The sequence below is a fragment of the Chiloscyllium plagiosum genome, chromosome 36 (assembly GCF_004010195.1).
Source record: "Chiloscyllium plagiosum isolate BGI_BamShark_2017 chromosome 36, ASM401019v2, whole genome shotgun sequence".
Classification (NCBI taxonomy): Eukaryota; Metazoa; Chordata; class Chondrichthyes; order Orectolobiformes; family Hemiscylliidae; genus Chiloscyllium; species Chiloscyllium plagiosum.
The window spans coordinates 26,502,846-26,524,251 of NC_057745.1; the positions used below are offsets into that span (position 1 = coordinate 26,502,846).

Here is a 21,406-nt window from a genome sequence, read left to right on the forward strand (position 1 = left end):
GGCAGGGTCACTGGGGACATTTAAGAGACTCCTGGACATGCATATGGTCACAGAAATTTGAGGGTGCATACATGAGGATCAGTAGTCGGCACAACATCGTGGGCTGAAGGGCCTGTTCTGTGCTGTACTGTTCTATGTTCTAAATTATCCTCCTCTGCTCCTATTCAAACCTGCTCTTAAGAATCAAGGAGTCCATCTCAAACAGAACTAAAATGAAAACTATATATTCTTTCCCTCTTCAGAGATGCTGATTCCTCCATAGCCTCTGGTTCTGTGAACATTGGTTCCATGGGTACAGTTCACTCATTTATTAAACCAGTATAGCGTGTATGCCACTGCCAGAATCAAGAATGAATGTCTGGAGAACATTCACCCACAGGAATGGCACAAGCAACTCTAACTCTCTGTTCCTTCAACGATCACACACAAACACACCCAGTGGTGACTGCTTTATCATAATCAAGAATCGGATGAACTTGCTCCTTCTTAACTCAAGGTGGTTGATGATAATTGCAGTATTCTGATAATGCCCTGCTGAGGTCAGATAAATTACAATAAGTCACAAATCTCTGATTTACTCCTGGTGTAAATAAAATTATACAGACACTATTTTGTCTATATTGCAACTGCCAACATGCTGCAGAACAAATTAATTTGTGTTAAGTGGTTGGAGAATTGGGATACTGTTAGTCAAATGAATCAATGGTTCACTGGATACACTTGCTAAGCCATTGGTCGAGCAACAAATGCAGGTTTTAAAAGGCTGGAGCCAGAGTAAATCAAGGTTTGTTCACTGCCAAGCATAAAATTTCAGTGTTATAGACAAGAGAGTGTTAACTGAAGTACAGTAATCCATTTTTAAGTTTTAGGATTACCATCATTGCAACTGCAACAGAAAACATTTAGTAATACCAGGCAAATATCTTAGTGCATTAAACAAAGGTTTTCCTTTCAAGTATTTTAATAGTTATGAAAATAAATATCAAATATGCACAGAAGAACAGTCTTTTGACTTACAACATACAATGCAGTTGACAGAATTGTTTGAATAGATAACTCAAATTTTTGTTTGAGATGGTGACATTCCCAAGTAATTTCCTCAACACTATCTGCTGTCAGCAATACTGCAGCACACCTCTCCCTCCCAAACCCCTTTTTCTTGAACCCTTTTAAAATTCACATGAATAACGCAAAAGAGAATCCTGAAAATGGCTTCAAACTTCCACTTCAAAGATGCTGGACTGTAACCAGTAACATTAGCAATCATATTTGCATGCAGCAAAACATAAAGGGGGAGTTCAATAAGGACCAGAGATTTTGGACATTAGAAATGAACTGATTAAAGTTTTATTATCTAAGCTTTTGTGCTGGTATTAGAACTGGCCTTATTTGTTTAATGGTATGACTCCGCTCTCACTCTTCCTCACAAGTTGTCAAATTGTCCTTGGTATATAAACAAGCATGGTAAGCATTTGCAAAGCTACTTTGCAAATGCTTACCATGCTTGTTTATATACCAAGGACAATTTGACAACTTGTGAGGAAGGGTGAGAGCGGAGTCATACCATTAAATAAATAAGGCCAGTTGGAGCAGGATCTCAGCCTTTGCTGCTAAGAGTCAGAGAGATGTACAGCATGGAAACAGATCCTTCAGTCCAACCCATCCATGCCGACCAGATATCCCAACTCAATCTAGCCCCACCGGCCAGCACTCAGCCCATTTCCCGCCAAAACCTTCCTATTCATATACCCATCCAAAAACCTTTTAAATGTTGCAATTGTACCAGCATGCACCACTTCCTCTGGCAGCTCATTTCATACACGTACCACCCTCTGCGTGAAAAAGTTCCCCTTTAGGTCTCTTTTATATCTTTCCCCTCTCACCCTAAACCTATGCCCTCTAGTTCTGGACTCCCCGACCCCAGGGAAAAGACTTTGCATATTTACCCTATCCATGCCCCTCAGAATTTTGTAAACCTCTGTAAGGTCACCCCTCAGCCTCACACGCTCCAGGGAAAACAGCCCCAGCCTGTTCAGCCTCTCTCTATAGCTCAAATCCTCCAATCCTGGCAACATCCTTGTAAATCTTTTCTGAACCCTTTCAAGTTTCACAACAACTTTCTGATAGGAAGGAGACCAGAACTGCACGCAATATTCCAACAGTGGCCTAACCAATGTCCTGTACAGCCGCAACATGACCTCCCAACTCCTGTACTCAATACTGACCAATAAAGGAAAGCACACCAAACGCCTTCTTCACTATCCTATCTACCTGCGACTCCACTTTCAAGGAGCTATGAACCTGCACTCCAAGGTCTTTGTTCAGCAACACTCCCTAGGACCTTACCATTAAGTGTATAAATTCTGCTAAGATTTGCTTTCCCAAAATGCAGCACCTCGCATTTATCTGGATTATACTCCATCTGTCACTTCTCAGCCCATTGGCCCATCTAGTCAAGATCCTGTTGTATTCCAAGGTAACCCTCTTCGCTGTCCACTACACCTCCAATTTTGGTTTCATCTGCAAACTTACTAACTGTGCCCGTTATGCTTGCATCCAAATCATTTATGTAAATGACAAAAAGTAGAGGACCCAAGAATTTGGGAATTTCTTCCAAACTTTGTTTTGCCAGGAAAGTTCTTTCCTCATATAGATGGTAAGAGGGCAAAGTTTCACAGAACTAAAGTAAATCAGGAATTGCCATCTACATATGGAGACAAAAACATTGTTATCCAACATTGACAGTAGTCAGTCATGAAAAGGGACAGTTTTGAAATATGCCTTCGTCAAGCAGACAAGATTTAACTTTGCACTGGAAAGGATCATAACTTCAGTGACAGCTTGCGTAAATATTACGTTCCACAGAAGTACAACATAAACTAAATATTTCAGATCTGAATTAAATGGCTATTCCTGTTTAACAACTAAAGTAAACGGAGACTACAATACAGTCAAAGGTTTGGTCAGTAAAGCAACAAAATGAATGGTTGGAAGCATCCCAAAAATGCCTGAGGTTAAGAAAGCACTTTTTGTTTGGAATAGATCACTAAGGTTTAATTAACAAGTACCCTGGGGCCAAATTTCATCATCGGCTTGCTGAAAACAAGAGCAACTTGGGCAGGCAGTAATGGTAAATCAAACAGAGAATATGCCCCCTATCTCACTGCCATTTGGGGTAGTCAATGTTTCATATGCTACTCAAACGTAAGCATATTTATTAAAATGACTTGTAAAAAAAGATACATGGTGTTGATTTCTCGTCACGTGCACAGTGGCACTGGGTCAGTGTATGTCAGGCAATTCTTATGCATATAGTTACCAGCATCATGATACTTAAATTGTCCAAATGAGTGCAACAATTTCACTTCAGTTCATAAGCTTTAGTTTCAAAAAGAATTGAACCTCATCTTCAGTTACCGAAGAGATTTACCTCATTCAAAGCCTGATTGAAGTCTACTGAAAATGCTTGCCACTTTCCCTACAAAGACAAATGCTGCACTTGCCCAAATGAAAAGTAATGCAATGCATGCACTTTTCTCCCCAGTCATGGTGGTGGACAACTGCTGAGGTTGGCTGTTTAGAAGGAACGCCTGGGTACTCTGAGTTTTCGCCTTACTTGACTCAGTAGCTGTTAGGCCCTATAATCCTTATGCCTCACACCCAACCTCTCTATGTTTCCCCATAGCCTCCATATTAACTTATGTTGCACACTATTCATAGCGTTCGTATCCTCTATGCCAATTCATACCTTTCCCATCTCATGGGCTCTCGGAGCCTCTAACCCACCTCCACAGAGCCAAACCTTCTGAGCTAAGTCAAGACAAAACATTCTAACAATCAAACAATTCTCATTTCTACACAAGTGACAGCTAAAATAAATTCCTTTTTATTTTAAACCCATTCAAGTGGTTAATCACTTAGGAAAAAAGCATCTACTCATACTATACATCGGACAGCCAAACCTTTAATAGCCTTTTTCACTGTCAATCAAGCTGTGAACTCAGATTCCCCTGCATGGACAAATGTAGCTATGAAACTCAGCCAAGCACTCAATGACATAATAGTAGCACTTGGGGAAACGTCAACCAAGAAGTTTATTCAAACTTCATGGCAAGACACTCTTTTTCTCAAACTGTAGCAAAGAGTCTGGTAAATCAAATCAGTTTATTTTTAAACTGGAGCATTTTTTTTTAATTTAAAGAATAAGGGATTTGAAAATATCCTCACATCATTGCAGTTACACAGCATATTCACCCACCAAGAGTGACTAAGTCCATTCTATTAATTTGTGCTTCTGACTTTTTGGGTTAAGGCTCTTGCAAAAGCCAAAATGGCTATTTCAACTCTTTACCTTGTTCAAATGCTCTTGCTGAGTACTTACTCCATCCTTTTTCCCATACTGACAGAAGATGGATCTGTTGAAAATAGGGTTGAGACTTCAAGTTCCAGGCACTGCTTATTATTTTTAAAAGGGCTACAGAGATTTTTTAGCTCTTTTAAATTCCAAGTCACTCTCTTGCTAGGAACAAAAAGCTTTTGAACCCCTGCCTAAATCAAGATCAACATGGTCAGAACAAATTAGAAACTATTTTACAGACCTTAAGAGAAAAACTCGAAGTCAAAGCATATTCAGATCAAAATCACAGCTATTCATCATTCTCAAATTTAAAAGTGCTTAATATTTAAAAACCTAATTGTGAACATGGAATCAACAAACAAATGTGAACGTTGACATTTTACAGCCTCGCAAGAGAAATGCAAAAAAAAACTCTAGAATAGATCACCATTTTAGTAAAGATAATATAGCACATTTAAGCAAAATTAAATGTGAACAAGATCAATTATCTGACAATGTACTGCAGTCTACTACTTTTAATTCAAGTTGTTCAATTGAAATGACATAACTCATTTGAAGTCCTGAATTTGCACTATATTGTACTATATGCACTGCTTCATTCAAGTTATTTTAAATTAAATTTCTCTCTTAAATTGACATTGTTTGAACTATTTTGCATCCCCAATGCCACAGCCCGGAACACATTTCTGTGTATACAGCAATACCAAAGTTAACATTTGGTAACCCACAAATTCAGTAGCACGCATTTGACAATGAAAAATAACACCTTATCCACAAGTATATTGATTTTCCTGATGTAGACATTACGGGTAATTTTCTAAGAGTAAAGGATGCGTTTTATTACATTTCCCAAGAGAGAAAAGCCAAGTAAAAAAACAAGTACCTGTACCAAAACATTAGGAGAAAAAAATAGAAACAGCATCCCTAGAGAATAGGGACAGGCCATTCAGCTCATCAAGACCACACCAACCCTCCGAAGAGCATCCCATGCAGACCCAACCCTTTACTGTATAACTATTTTCCATTTCCACCTAACCTGCACATTTTTGGACTATGGGAAGAAACACAAGCAGACACAATGTGCAAACTCCATACAGACTGTTGCCTGAAGGTGGAATCAAACCCAGGCTCCTGGTGCTGTGAAGCAGCTGCGCTAACCACTGAGCCATCATGCTGCCCAATATTATCCCTAATATTATTTTGAAGACTATAGGAACTTTAATTAACCTTGGTGTAGTGAAAAACCTATCTGCTATTCTGAATTACTTAGAATCAACTATATCCTCAGAGTAAAAACTGGTTCTGAGGAAAGTTTGAACCGAAACATTAGCTCTGATTTCTCTCCACTGATGCTGCCAGACATGCTGAACTTTTCCAGCAATTTTTATTTTTATATCCTCAGAATTTTGCATTTCTCTTTTAAGTCTCTCCACACGATCTACTTTTACAAGTCGAAAGGCCAATAACCTGCTCATTCAACACAACCAATGGCATTTTTCTTGTACTTAAGGACTCTGACATCAAACATCCTCAATGCATTGCTCAAATGAGAAGCTGCATCTTTGATGTTATATTCTCCCATTTACTTTCAGTTAAAATCTGTTGGAGGCTGGAGACCAATAATTATTAACTAAAAAGGAATAGAACTCACTAAATAAACTTTGAAAGGAGGCAAGATTCAATAACAGAATGACGTTGAGGACTATGGAGATCCCAGCCTTATGTTAGATGTCAACCTTAGCTCTGCGTCAGAAATGAGAGTGCTTCCCCTAAAGGATGTGAGCTGATTTCTCCGAATATTTTAGACGCTAAAGAGAATCTCGAGAGGCCAAGATGGTTACTTTGCCTTTTGCTCTTTTTGCACCCACAATCTTTCACTTGCTCAACACCTACTAGATTTCTGGATACTCAATGTATAGGGATTATGGGAAAACAAACTGGCACAAAGGTAGACAATCTGTATGAATTATTACAACAGGCTTGTCTTTCTGAAGAGCTTCTACACCAGCTTCTATTTGTTACATTCCTTTTTTTAAAAAGTTTTTTCCAGCTGTGATGAAAGGTAATTGATTTAAAATGATAATTCTGCTTTTCTCTCCACCAATATCAGGCCTGTTGACTCTTTTCAACATTTTCTGTTTATATTGGGATCCTAAGCTACAACTATAGTTTAGTGTACAAATAATTCAAGACTCCATCTTGGTGAAAAGGTTGCTTGATCACAAGTGCCAGGTGCCACAAACCCCACAGCACTGTTCAGAAAAGTTTGTGTAGTGACCCAACTTTCCCACCTGAAGCGTCACTAAAATCAAATTAACCAATCAGCCAGTTTACATTAATTGAATCTTGCTGCAGCAGTGCTTATTTACGCAAGATCCCTCCAACGTGTCCTCCCTCAACACAGCTGAGATATGCTCCCTAACCAGTAATGCAACTCCTCCACCTCTTTTGCTTCCTCCTCTCTCTCATCTAAAACACTGATATCCCGGAATATGAAATTGCCAATCCTGTCCCTCTTCCAACCATGTCTCTATGATAGTAACAACACAATAAGTGCATGCATAATCCAAGCTCCAAGTTCAACCATCTTACCCGTTATACTTCCTGCACTGAAGCAAATACTATCCAAGCCTACATAGCTGGAACTGCAGTACATAGGGGAGTTAGGAGGGCTAAAAGAGGCTATTATACGTCGTTGGCCAGCAGAGGTAAGGAGAATCCCAAGGCATTGCATTCATATATTAGGAGCAAGAGTGGGGCCACGGAGGGCAGGCCTGCTTAAGAACAAAGGAGGGAGGTTATGTGTGAGACCAGAGGAAATGGGTGACATCCTTAGTGAGTACTTTACATCAGTATACACCAAAAAGAAGGGTGTGATGTATGCTGAGGTTAGAGAAGGTGTATGAATGCTCTTGGGCCGGTCAACATAATGAAAGAGGAAGCATTGAGTATCTTGAAATGTATTAAGATAGACAAGTCCCCAGGGTCAGATGGGATCTGTCCCAGGATACTGTGGGAAACAAGGGAGGAAACAGCTGGGGCCTTAACAGATATCTTAGCGTCCCCCTTGGCCCCAGGCAAGGTTCCAAAGGACTGAAGAATGGCCAAAGCTGTTCCTTTGTTTTAGAAAGGAAAGGGAGACAATCCAGGTAATTACAGGCCAGTGAGCCTGATGTCAGTGGTGGTGAAGCTGTTGGAGAAGAGGCACAGAGATGGGATTTACTCATATTTAGAATGGACTTGTTAGTGATAGGTGGCATGGGTTTGTGCAGGGAAGGTCATGTCTCACCAACTGATTGAGTTTTTTTGATGAGGTGACAAGAATGATTGATTGATGCAGTGAATGTTGTTTACATGAACTTCAGTAAGGCATTTGGCAAGGTACCTCATGGCAGGTTGGTACGAAAGGGAGGGTTGCATGGGATCCGGGATGAGCTGGCTCGATGGATACAGCACTGGTTTAGTCATGGAAGACTGAGGGTAGCAGTAGAAGGGTGCTTTTCAGAATTGAGATCAGTAACTAGCGGTGTTCCGCAGGGATCAGTGTTGGGACCTTAGTTGTTTGTAATATGCATATATATAAATGATCTGGAGGAAACTGTAGGTAGTCAGATTAATATGCTTGCAGATGACACCAAAACTAGTGGAGCTGCAGAAGTGAGGAGGACTGTCAAAGGATACAGTACGATATGGACAGATTGCAGATTTGGGCACAGAAATCGTAAATGAAATTTAATATGGACAAATAGGAGGTGCTGCATCTTGGAAGATCAAATTCAGGTGTGATTTATACAACAAATGGCAGAACCTTTAGGAGCACTTACATAGAGGGATTGGGCTTACAGGCACAGGGATCTTTGAAAGTGGCAGTACAGGTGGGTCAAAGGTATCAAATAGAAATTGACAAGTTATGTTAAAGCTGTATAAAGCTTTAGTTAGGCCGTATTTGGAATTTTGCACGCAGTGCTTGTTGCCACACTACCAAAAAGATGTTGATGGTTTGGAGAGGGTGTAGAGAAGATTTACAAGGATGTTGCCTGGTTTTATTTATGAGGAGGGGTTGGATAAACTCAGATTGTTTTCACTGGAAAGATAGAGGTTGAGGGGTGATTTGATTGAGGTCTACAAAACTTATGAGGGGCATAGATAGGATGAATAGTCACAGGCTTTTTCCCAGAATGAAAAGGTCAATTACAAGAGGGTTCAAAGTCAGAGAAGGAATATTTAGGGGAGAAGTGTGGGGGAAAGTTTTCGCACCGAGGGTGTTGGATACCTGTAATACACTACCAGTGGAGGTGGTGGAAGCAGACACAGTAGCACTGTTTAAGGAGTACCTCAAATGACACATGAACAGGAGACAAACAGAGTCATAGAAACCACGTATGGGCAATAAATAGCTTGTCTAAACAAGGATTATGATTCGGCACAGGCTTGGTGGGCCAAAGGGTCTGTTCTTGTGCTATATTGTATTTTATAAAATAATGTATACAAGATAATGGTCCTATGGTGTTATGTTCTGGTGTATTTGAGTCACGACATAAATTGAAGTTTCTCTTTCACTTGTTTTATGTTGATGTTAAATATCACATGTATGCTGCACGCAATCAAAGTTACATATGTTATGTTCACTGTTAACTAATTTGTAAAAAAATCTAGCAGAGCTTTAAGTTTATAGTGTACATTAAAGAAAAAGGTAAAGAAAAGTACTTACCCCCTGATTTCCCTGGAAGCAGATTACTGGTTGATTCGGTAAGGAAGCCTAGAAAACAAAATAAATTTTAGCTTCAAATGCAAGCTGATAAGACAGGAGTGATCTATACTTTTAAGCTCATAAACTTTAATTTATTCAAGATCCGTATAACACCTAGGAAAATTGTGCAATAAAATTTTATCTACGTAACAAAAATGTGAGCTTATGTTGACGCAAATGCCTGGTCAAAAATACCAGTTTAACGGAATAAAAACTTAAAACACAAACACTCCCCAATCACATCCCTCCACTCTCCTTTTAGAAAGCCATCTACTTCTCTTTTCAACCTATTTCTTCATTCCACTTTAATAGCCTTCCCTAATATCTAGATTCTACAGCCCGATTCATAGTCATACATACACACTTCTGTTCAACCAATCCATGCTGAACATAATCCAAAAATAAATTATTGCCACCTGCATCTTTGATCAAAAATGCTGCAGAAGACAATCCTTCATACTACTGGCTTTTAACTTGTGCATTTGGATCTTCAACCATAACATTTTATTATGCTGAAAATTAACCAAACCACCTTGAAATCCCTAATTGCTTTATCCACGACAAAAGTAAAATGTTCTCATTCTTTTACTCTAGACTAACAAAGTACATATTTTAAAACTACTGATGTGCGAAAAACGTTCCATCCACTGTACCAGGTAATAATCTATGCTGAAAGGGGGCACAGTGTAATGTCAGTTTACTAGTAAACCAGAATCTCATGGTATACTCCGGGACAAGGGTTAAAACTCCACCATGGCAGATGGTGAAATTTGAATTCAGTGAAAATCCAGAATTAAAAGCTAACCTAATGGCGATAATTTAATAGCAATGCCCAAATTCCACGAATGAACAAATGTAATCATTGCCACATATGAGCATCTAGTAAATATAACAATATATAAAAATCGTTTGCAAACAACAAAATTTTTACATTCATTTGCACTTTCAATATGCTAATGTACAACATTTAGCTGCTGGTTTGGTATTGCATGCTAAATTATAAACATATCAGTTACATGAATGGCTAGCAGTACAATTATATTGATGGATAAAATCTTATAGTTTTCTATGGGCATACAATTATTCTCCATAAACTTAGCAAGTTATTTTAAAAAATATTGGCTTCAGTATCGTCAGTAAACAAGTTAGGTTGCAACAATAATGAGAAATTTAATTCAAATTAATAGTTTTGATATGAGCCATTCCAATGTATTCTTGGGTATTTCTGGAAGGTTATGAAAATTTGGATTATTTTAGACTTGAAACTGTTTCAAAAGTAGGTAGTGAAGTTATTTTTCACTCATTACCTTATCATAACCAGATATGAAAATGGGTTGGACATTGGTAAAGTTCCACTCCACACCCACTGAGGCACATACACAACACCCATACCATCAAAAACTATTCTATGATTCAGCAAAAAAGATAAGACATCCATTTACATAAGCACAGTTCATCTCCACAACATATATCAAAATATTTTGCAGTCAATTAAATATTTTTTCTTTAAAGTTTAACCACTGATATAATATATGAAATAGAATAACCAATTTACGTGTTGCCGCCTCAGGCAAATGTCTGTGTGGAGTTTGCACATTCTCCCAGTGTCTGCGTGGGTTTCCTCCAGGTGCTCCGGTTTCCTCCCACAGTCCAAATATGTGCAGGTTAGGTGAATTGGCCATGCTAAATTGCCCGCAGTGTTAGGTGGATTAGCCAGGGGTAAATGTAGGGGAATGGGTGGGTGGATTGCTCTTCGGAGGGTTCGGTGCGGACTTGTTGGACTGAAGGGCCTAATATAAAAATCAAATCTAAACTCTCAAATAACAATGTGATTATGACCAGAAAAAAAATTGAGGTTTGTGATTTTTGTTGAAGAATTTTTGTTGGGCAGGTAAACTCCAAAACAATTTGGAAGAGATGTTATGACAGGATTCACTATATAATCAAGCACTAGGAAGGAAACTGAAGAACAGGTCCTCAAGGGTCATAATATCTGGATTACTGCCCGAGCCACGTGCTAATTGGCATAGGGATAAGAAAATTAGGGAAGTAAACACATGGCTAAGAGATTGGTATGGGAAAGAGGGGTTCAATTTCTTGGGATATTGGCATCAGTTTTGGAACCGGGGCGATCTGTACCGGTGGGACGGTCTCCACCTGAGTAGATCTGGAACCAATGTTCTGGTGAAAAGGATGAATAGGGTGGTCACTAGGACTTTAAACTTGTGAGTCGGGGGGGGGGAAACAGACTAGGAATGAAGCATAAAGGAAGGATAACTTTAGGACGTATTACTACAGATGTTGGAGTTCATGAGAATAAGAAAATTAGCATTAAGGCGCTTTGTTATGACTGCTATGAGCATTCAGGTAGATGAATGAACAGCACAAATCAACGGGAATGATTATGATGTGGTAGGCTTCAGAGAGACGTGGTTGCTGGGGCTTCAGGACTGGCAGTTAAACAGCCAAGGATTTACAACTTATCAAAAAGACAGGGAGGTGGGCAGAGGGTCTGGGTTGTCTTGTTAGTTAAGAATAAGATTAAGTCGATGGCACTGAATGACATAGGGTCAGATGATGTGGAGTCCATGTGGGTGGAGTTGAAGAACCATAATGGAAGTTATATACAGACCTCCCAGCAGTGCACAGGACCAGGGGCACAAGATGTACCAGGAAATAAATAGGGCATGTCAGAAAGGCAATGTCACAGTGATCATGGGGGACTTCAATATGCAAATGGAGTGGGTGATAATGTTGCCAACGGATCCAAAGAAAGGGAATTCATGGAATGCTTACAGGATGGCTTTTTGGAACAGCCTGTGATGGACCCCACAAAGGAGCAGGCTATTCTGGGCTTGGTGCTATGTAAGGAGCCAGACTTTACAAAAGATCTTAAAAGTAAGGGAACGCTTTGGAGGCAGTGATCATAATATGGTAGAGTTCAGTCTGCAGTTTGAAAGAGTGAAGGCAAAATCAGATGTAATGGTGTTACAGTTAAATAAGGGTAATTACAGGGGCATGAGAGAGGAACTGACAAAAATTGACTGGAAGCAGAGCCTAGTGGAGAAGACAGCAGAGCAACAATGGCAGGAGTTTAGACAACCATGGCTGACGAAGGAAGTCAGGAAAAGTATAAAAGAAAAAGAGAAAGCCTATAAAGTGGCCTGGAGCACTGGGAAATCAGAAGATTGGGAAGACTACAAAAACAAACAGAGGATAACAAAGAAAGAAATAAGGAAGGAGAGGATCAAAAATGAAGGTAAGCTAGCCAGTAATATTAGAAATGATAATAAAAGTTTCTTTCAATACATAAGAAACAAATGAGAGGCTAAAGTAGAAATCGTTAAGGATGAGATTTCGAACTTCTTGGAAGTGCACGGTTGAATTAAAACAAGTCAGCATGGATTTAGTATGGGGAAGTCGTGCCTGACAAACCTGTTAGAATTCTTTGAAGAGGTACCAAGTAGATTAGACCAGAGAAACCTGGTGGATGTTATCTACCAAGACTTCCAAAAGGCCTTTGATAAGGTGCCTCACGAGAGGCTGCTGAGTAAGGAGAGGGCCTATGGTATTCGAGGTGAGCTAGTGGCATGGATTGAGGATTGGCTGTCTGGCAGAGTGTTGGAATAAAAGGTTCTTTTTCAGAAGGTGACAAGTAGTGTCCCGCAGGGTTCAGTGTTGGGGCCGCAGCTGTTCACTTTATATATTAACGATCTGGATGAAGGGACTGGGGGCATTCTGGCAGAGTACAGTGATTATATGAAGTTAGATGGACAGGCAGGTACTACTGAAGAGGTGGTGAGGCTGCAGAAAGATTTAGACAGTTCAGGAGAGTGGTCCAGAAAATGGCTGATAAAATTCAACGAGAGCAAACGCGAGGTCTTGCACTTTGAAAAGAAGAGTACAGGCATGGAATATTTTCTAAATGGTGAGAAAATTCATAAAACCAAAGTACAAAGGGATTTGGGAGTGCTCGTCCAGGATTCTCTAAAGGTTGATTTGCAAGTTGGGTCAGTGGTTAAGGAAACAAATGTAATGTTGTCATTTATCTCAAGAGAGTTGGAATGTAAAAGCAACGATGTGCTTCTGAGACTTTATAAAGCTCTAGTTAGGCCCCATTTAGAATATTCGAGGAGAAAGTGAGGACTGCAGATGCTGGAGATCAGAGCTGAAACTGTGTTGCTGGAAAAGCGCAGGTCAGGCAGCATCCAAGGAACAGGAGAATCGACGTTTCGGCCATAAGCCCTTCTTCAGGAATGAGGAAAGTGTGCCCAGCAGACTAAGATAAAAGGTAGGGAGGAGGGACTTGGGGGAGGGGTGTTGGAAATGCGATAGGTGGAAGGAGGTCAAGGTGAGGGTGATAGGCCGGAGTGGGGTGGGGGCGGAGAGGTCAGGAAGAAGATTGCAGGTTAGGAAGGCGGTGCTGAGTTCGAAGGATTTGACTGAGACAAGGTGGAGGGAGGGGAAATGAGGAAACTGGAGAAATCTGAGTTCAATCTGGGGATGATACATACTACGACAGTGTAGTAAATGCTGGGGGATGGGATACAAGTAAAGCAGGTTGCTTTATCCTGGATGGTGTCAAGAATAAGTGTCTTTTTAATTGCAAATACAAAAGCATGAGTGTTGTCGGAGCTGCACTCATCCAGGCAAGTGGAGATTATTCCACCTCAGTCCTGACGTGCCGTATAGATAGTGAACAGGTTTTTAGGGGCATGAGGCGAATTACTTGCTGCAAGATTTCTATCCACAGGATTCCGAGCCTCTGACCTGCTCTTAACCACTGCTTATATGCGATTAGTCCTACGTTACTTGCTACTTGTCAACCCAAGCCTGGATATTGTTCAGATGTTGCAGCATTTGCACATGTTTCAGTATCTCAGGAGTCATGTTCGCTGAAGATTATCAAAGTCAGAAGTAATGGTGTGCAGAGGGAAGCTCATTGATGAAGCAGTTGAAGACAGTTTGGCTTAGGACACTATCCTGAGGAAGGAGAAAGTGAGGGCTGCAGATGCTGGAGATCAGAGCTGAAAATATGTTGCTGGAAAAGTGCAGCAGGTCAGGCAGCATCCAAGGAACAGGAGAATCGACGTTTTGGGCATAAGCCCTTCTTCAGAAAGAAGATTCCTGAAGAAGGGCTTATGCCCGAAACGTCGATTCTCCAGTTCCTTGGATGCTGCCTGACCTGCTGCGCTTTTCCAGCAACACACTTTCAGCACTATCCTGAGGAACTCCTGCAGATGCCCTGGACCCGAAGTGACTGAACTTCAACAGCCACAACCACCTTCCTTTGTGCCAGCAATGACTCCAAATCGAGACTTCCTCCTTATTTCCCTTGACTCTATGTTAAACTCAGTCAAATTCTGTGCGATATCAAGGCAGTCACTCTCAGCTCACCTTTGGACTCCAGTTCTTTTGTCCATGTTTGAACCAAAGCTATAGTGAGGTCATGAACTGAGTGATGCTGGCAGCAGCGAGCAGGTTATTGCTCAGCCAGTATTGCTTAATGATGCCTTTTCTGGGCAATGTTTCCGTACTCGCAGGCAGTAAAATAAATTAGACTAGTTCAGTACTTCTAATCCATCCTTCACATGCAGATCCACCTGCTTAACTACCAATAAAACATCCCACAAGTCTTGGCCAACATTCCTCCCGTAACTCACACTACAAAAGAATTAACCAGTCATTCATCTCTTGCCAGCTTGTCACAAATCAATGTTAAGTTCTAGTTCACTGTTACTGCACTCCAAAACGATGTCTTATTTGTGTGAAATGTCAGAATCAGGATTAACTATATTGAATGCTCAGCAAAATTCCATTTTTTACATTTAAAACAAATTATGATTCAACAAACATTATGAGTACAAGTAAATACATCAAAGCAGTTAATCAAGAATTCTGTCCAGAGAATTGTTTTCCCCTTAAAATATAGAGCATGGTTAATTTTAGCTTCTTGCCTTCTAAATTTAAAGGTCAGTGTAATTCAAGTCAATTAAATAAATCAGAATTCATAGCTACAAAATAGGTACCTGAAAAAACAGATTAAAATCAGACTCAAACAATGGAAAATTTTCTGATTCAATGTATACAAATATTGCCCATTATGTGGATTAAAACTACAATTAAACTGTCCTACAGATACATATAGAGGTATAAATCCAGAGAATAAGATAGCGTTTGGTATGCTTACCTTTATTGGTCAGTACATTGAGTAAAGGAGTTGGGAGGTCATATTGGAACTGTACAGGACATTGGTTAGGCCGTTGTTGGAATACTGCATTCAATTCTGGTCTCCGGCTATAGGAAGGATATTGTGAAACTTGAAAGAGTTCAGAAAAGATTTCCAAGGATGTTGCCAGGGTTGGAGAGTTTTACCTATAGACCAAGTCTGAATATGCTGATGATATTTGCCCTGGAGTGTCGGAAACTGAGGGGGTGTCCTTATAGAGATTTATAAAATCATGATGGGCCTGGATAGGATGAATAACCAAACTCTTTTCCTTGGGGTAGGGGAGTTGAAAACTAGAGGGCTTAGGTTTAAGGTGAGGGGGAAAGATTTATAAGGAACTTCAGGGGCAACTTCTCACACAGAGGGTGCTGCACGTTTGGAATGAGCTGCCAGAGGAAGTGGTGGAAATGGTACAATTACAACATTTAAAAGGCATCTGGATGGATATATGAATAGAAAAGGCTTAGAGGGTTATGAGACAAATGCTGGCAAATGGGACAAGATTAATTTAGGTTATCTGGTCAGCATGGATAAGGTGGAGCAAAGGATCTGTTTCCATGCTGTACAGCTCTATGACTTATGACAAAGAGAAAAAAAAAAATCAGGGTTGGAATTCTTGACATACTTTTCAATTGCAATTTATAGATTTAATATTATTTTGTATTAAATAGTTTCAGCTTCTGAAAAGATTGCCTGCAGCTTGAAAGCAAATATTCCAGTTCCACAAGAAAAACTGGCAGCCAAAGGATCAACAAATGTTCAAGTCTCAGGTACCTGACTTGCACCTCAATCAGTTTCTAAACCAAAATTTAATGCTTTTCTTTCCCACACACACATACTACAAATTTAATATTACATCAACCTCCTGTGCAAAGCAGTGACTGATTAAAGAATTTTGTATGTTTAATATAATTTGATTAATTCAGATTCATTTTGGCACTCAGCAAAACAAACCAGTCAGAGCAGTTCAGAGACCAGAAGTTAAACATATGCAAGCCCTGCTCAGAAAGCTTCGAAAAAACATATACAAAATGGCCATGTTGGTCATGCAAGCAACTGCAAATATCTATGCGAGCCTTCATCGACAGCAAAGAGGTAACTGTCTCACTCAACACAGTACTGACCCTCAAAAACTGGAAGAAATCACTGCTTATGCAGCAGTTCAAATTCTTTGCAGATTCCCCTTAACAGATTTCATGACTTGATTTCTCGATACTGGAGTGGACTTGCTACACTCCGTGAAATGGGCCTACCAGGCTATTCTTGTTCCTGATTCATATAAACACAAGGTGGCGGCTCACCACTGCATTCTCAAGAGTACTTAAGGACAGACAATAAGTTCTAGCCTTGCTATCAATGTTCACATCCTATGAATGAATAAAAATAGAAAGCTAAAGATATGGACATGTTAACATTTTGGGCGAGGACTTGGTTGTGAAGCCTTCTGCAGTCAGATAGCTTGCAAATAAGTAACACAAACAGAAAACACAATCATATGAATATTTTCAAAGCAATAAAGTTTTGCATAGCCAACAGAAAGCAAAATCAACACCAACTCAGTGAATAACGTCATTCACATTGTACTAAGTGGTAGGCAGCAACAAGCCAATGTGTAGCAAAGTGTAGTGTTGCAAAAATTTTATTCTTCTTTAAATGATAACTTTTTGGCACACTACTTTGTCTTCTTGTTCTGTGAATTTTCTACCCTTCTCTTCCAAACGCATAAACACTTCACAAGTGACTTCAGGGTCCCAAATGCATTCAAGTAACTTATCCCTTGAACTGGGGTGGGAACCGAAAAGCCACAGAGACCTTTCCAGAGGGCAAAGTGGCAGGCTGCAGAATGGCAGGGTCAACTAAAATGCAATGACAGACATCACAAAGCAGTTGCAGTAGACTGACAGTGGATGTGCAACGATGGTGCAAGACAGACAAATATGACGCATCATGATAGCAGTGGGTCTCCTGGCAGGAGTAGCTACAATGCACAATGTCAGCAGGCTGCCCACGAAGGCAATAAGAGTGACAGTTGTCATTAGAGGAGGATTGGAAGGGAGTGGAAGTATTGTTGACCCCAATCACGTGTATTTCCATTGTAAAGTGATTGGAGGGACAAGACACCTTCCTGATATTTGTTTCCCTAACGTGGGAATCTCGCAACCAATTACACACTGTCCCTGTTCCTCCTGCCTTCTTGGCTGGGACTAATTAAATCACTGTAGTACTGTGCGCTTCAAACCCTTTTCTGGATCAGCTACCCACTGCCATAACCAACTGGATCACAAGGCTAAGTTATATTTTTTTCGATTACTTACAGTGTGGAAACATTGAAGATTACTATCAGGCTGAGGAGAAGGGGAAGCATCTGTCTGACAAGAAATTAACTTTGGAAACAGCGCAGCCAAGGAGGTTTCAGTCAGCCAAAAGCAACTGACATGAATAACAAAACAATCTTAACTACAATTAGACAACAAAAAATTGCTACTGCGCTCCGTGGTGCTTACTAATCACTTCAATGCAGCAATCTAGGTGAAAAATTAAAACACCTTGCTCGAAATTTAACACTACACTTATTCACATTTGCATTAATTACATTTGATAAATGCCTGTAACAGTATGTTTTAAAAATAAATGCAGGGTTGAACATCAAACAATTTAATATTTTAGATATATTCTGATGTGCATGGCCACAATCTATTTTTGAATATCACATCCTTAACTTTAAAATTACAATTTCCAGATTTTTTTAAAGACTTACAGCACACGGCATGTCAATGACCTAGCTGCATACTAACATCTTTTTACTGATTCTTATAGACACCCTGCCGTGCATTCCCTGCATTTAAGTTTTCTTCATTATAACAATTGTAAACTAGAGGTTATGCTGCACAATATGAAAGATTCCAAGACGTAATCATTTTATTACATTAAACCTATGAGCAAACAGACCCCAACTTCCAGAATTTACACAAGTCAATGTTCTCAATTACAAACATAGCAAACTTATTAAAAACTCAGGGAATGGTCAATTTTAAGGGAGTGTAACCACATTTTCATGAAGAGATAATATTATTAAATTTCTGCGCATTGCTTTAATATATATTTAAAGCCATAATGACTGACAACCATATTCAGCACTCAGTCTCCAGGACATATGGCAACAAATGGACTGACCAACTGCAGCTGGCCTCAGCTGGAAAGTGCAGTTAAATTGCCAACAGCCGGCAGACCCAATTAGAAAACCAGGATAAACTGACTGATGGCAGGCGGTGCAAAAGGAAAGCAAGATTCAACTGACCAACAAACAGACAGAAGCAGTACTGAAGAGACCAACTCAAATGGACCAAAACGGTTTTGCAAAGACTGACCATACAAAGTGACTATGACCACAATGCTGTCAGAATGGGCACTGAAGTGAGCGTAAGGCTGGAGCAGACACTCCCAAACTCCCCCAGTAGACAAACTGCCCATCCCCGCAAATACCAAAATGTGGGAAATAGACATCCCGACACCTACAGAGTAAGGGGTACAGCCATGCAGGCTGGAATTTGAAAGGACAGGCATCCCCACATGACAGGATGCTGTTAGGGGGAGGGGGAAGAGAGAGAGAGAGATAATGAGTGATTGAAAGAGAGAGAGAGAGAAAAAAAACTTGTAAAATCATGTCACAGACATGATATAATTGCCTTGAGCTAATACATAAAATAATTAGGAAGACAGGGTTCATCACCCACTTACTGAACACTGCAACTGTAAAATAAGTGGAGGGGAGCTTCACATTAGTCATCATCGGGAAATGTTAACTGTTTCTTTTTACTGATGCTGGCTGACCTCTGAATTTTTCCACCTTTGGTTTGTTCTTCTTTCAGATTTCCAGCATCCACAGTATTTCACCTTTAGTCTGACATATAGTTGCTGTGTTCATTCTTTTTCTGTTAACTGTCAGTATGATGTCCTCTAATAAATCTGTGAAGTTAACAATCACACAACACCAGTTTATAGTCCAACAGGTTTATTTGGAAGCATGAGCTTTCGGAGTGCTGCTCCTTCATCAGACAACCACCTGATGAAGGAGCATTACTTCAAAAGCTAGTGCTTCCAAATAAACCTGTTGGACTATAACTTGGTGTTGTGTGATTGTTAACTTTGTACACTCCAGTCCAATATCAGCATCTCCAAATCATCTCTGATAAATCTATAACTGTGTACTAGTGGTTCGACACTACACCTTGAAATTTAATTCCTGGCACCTAATAAGTTCAGCTTGGCTTTCTAGTTTTCCTTCAACAGAAACTGTTATAACCATTACTTAAAGGTAAAATTATTCTTCCTATTTTTCTGTCCTGATTCACTGTCTTTGAAATATTTTGCTTTGATTTTGCTTTGAAATATTTGAACACTGAATAATTGCTGAATATTGAGGGTTTACATGAACAATGCTGCATATAATTTCCTTCACCATTCTAATATCATGTATATATAGCATGTCAAAACATGGAGAATAATCATTCATTCTTGAGTTTAAAAATGTCTATGTTTCTAAATCATTTATTCTTGCATCAAATGACAAAAAAAAGGCTGAGCAGCAATGTTTAGATTTCCATTTTCTATTCCATATTTGGTGACTGAGTCTTTTAATACTTTGCATGTGATTATTAATGTCAGTTAGAAATTCTATTTCTTTGTAACCTGAGCTTTGCTTTGCACTAATCGAGAAAACACGAGAGAAGGAGAGAGAGAAAACGAGCGAGAGAGAGAGTGAGAGAACGAGCGAGAGAGAGAGTGAGAACACGAGAGAGAGAGAGAGAGCAAGAACACGAGAGAGAGAGAGAGCATGAACACGAGAGAGAGAGAGAGACAGAGAAAACTCAAGAAGTGAGAGAGAACACGAGAGAGAGAGGGAGAGAGCGAACACGAGAGAGCGAGCGAGAGAACGAGAGAGAACACGAGGGAGAAATCACGAGAGCGCGAGACAGAGAGAGATAGAGCACGAGAGAGAGAGCACGAGAGAGAGTGCACGAGAGAGAGTGCACGAGAGAGAACACGAGAGAGAGAGCACGAGAGAGAACACGAGAGAGAGAGATCACGAGAGAGCGAGAGAGCGAGAATGAACACGAACGAGAGAGAGACCACGAGCGAGAGAGACAGAGAGAGAACACACGAGAGAGAATGAGAACACGAGAGAGAAAACACGAGAGCGAGGCAGAGACAGATAGAGCATGAGAGAGAGAGAGCACGAGAGAGAACACGAGCGAGAGAGAGAGAGGGAGAGAGAGAACACGAGCGAGAGAGAACACGAGAGAGCGAGAGAGAGCGAGCGAGAGAGAGAACACGAGAGAGAAAACACAAGAGAGTGGGACAGAGACAGATAGAGCATGAGAGAGAGAGAGAACACGAGAGAGAACACGAGAGAGAACACGAGAGAGAACACGAGAGAGAACACGAGAGAGAGAGAACATGAGCGAGCGAGAACGACAGCGAGAGAGATTGCGTGAGAGAGCGAGAGAACACGAGCGAGAAAGAGAACACGAGAGAGAAAACACGAGAGAGCGAGAGAGAGAGAGGGAGTGTGAGAGCACGAGAGAACGAGAGAGAGAGAACACGAGCAAGAGAGAGAGAGACAGAGACCACGAGAGAGTGCGTGAGAGAGAGAGCGAGAGAGAGCGAACACGAGCGCGAGAAAGAGAACATGAGCGAAAGAGAAAGAGAGAACACGAGAGAGAGAGAGAACACAAGCAAGAGAGAGAGAGAACACGAGCGAGAGAGAGAGAACACGAGCGAGAGAGAGAGAACACGAGAGAGAGAGAGAACACGAGGGAGAGAGTGAGAACACAAGGGAGAGAGTCGGAGAGGGAGAGAGAATGCGAGGAGAGGGAGAGAGAATACGAGCGAGAGAGAGAGCGCGTAAAAGAGCGCGAGAGAGAGAGAGAGCGCGCGAAAGAGAGAGTGAGAACGAGAGAGCGAGAGAACACGAGCGAGAGAGAGAGAACATGAGAGGGAGAACACGAGGGAGAAAACACAAGAGAGAGAGAGCACGAGAGAGAACATGAGAGAGACAAAACACGAGAAG

At 40.5% G+C, this 21,406-nt stretch overlaps 1 protein-coding gene across 5 annotated transcripts in view; it reads right to left on the reverse strand.

The window, feature by feature from the left end:
• LOC122541052 (RNA polymerase II elongation factor ELL) overlaps positions 1-21,406 on the reverse strand; it is a 100,368-nt gene that overhangs the window by 73,060 nt on the left and 5,902 nt on the right. For all 5 annotated transcript variants that reach the window (XM_043677558.1, XM_043677556.1, XM_043677561.1 and 2 more), the window contains one exon: positions 9,069-9,116. In XM_043677558.1, coding sequence (XP_043533493.1) covers positions 9,069-9,116 — 48 coding nt within the window. Of the gene's footprint in view, positions 1-9,068; positions 9,117-21,406 lie in introns of those variants that run through there.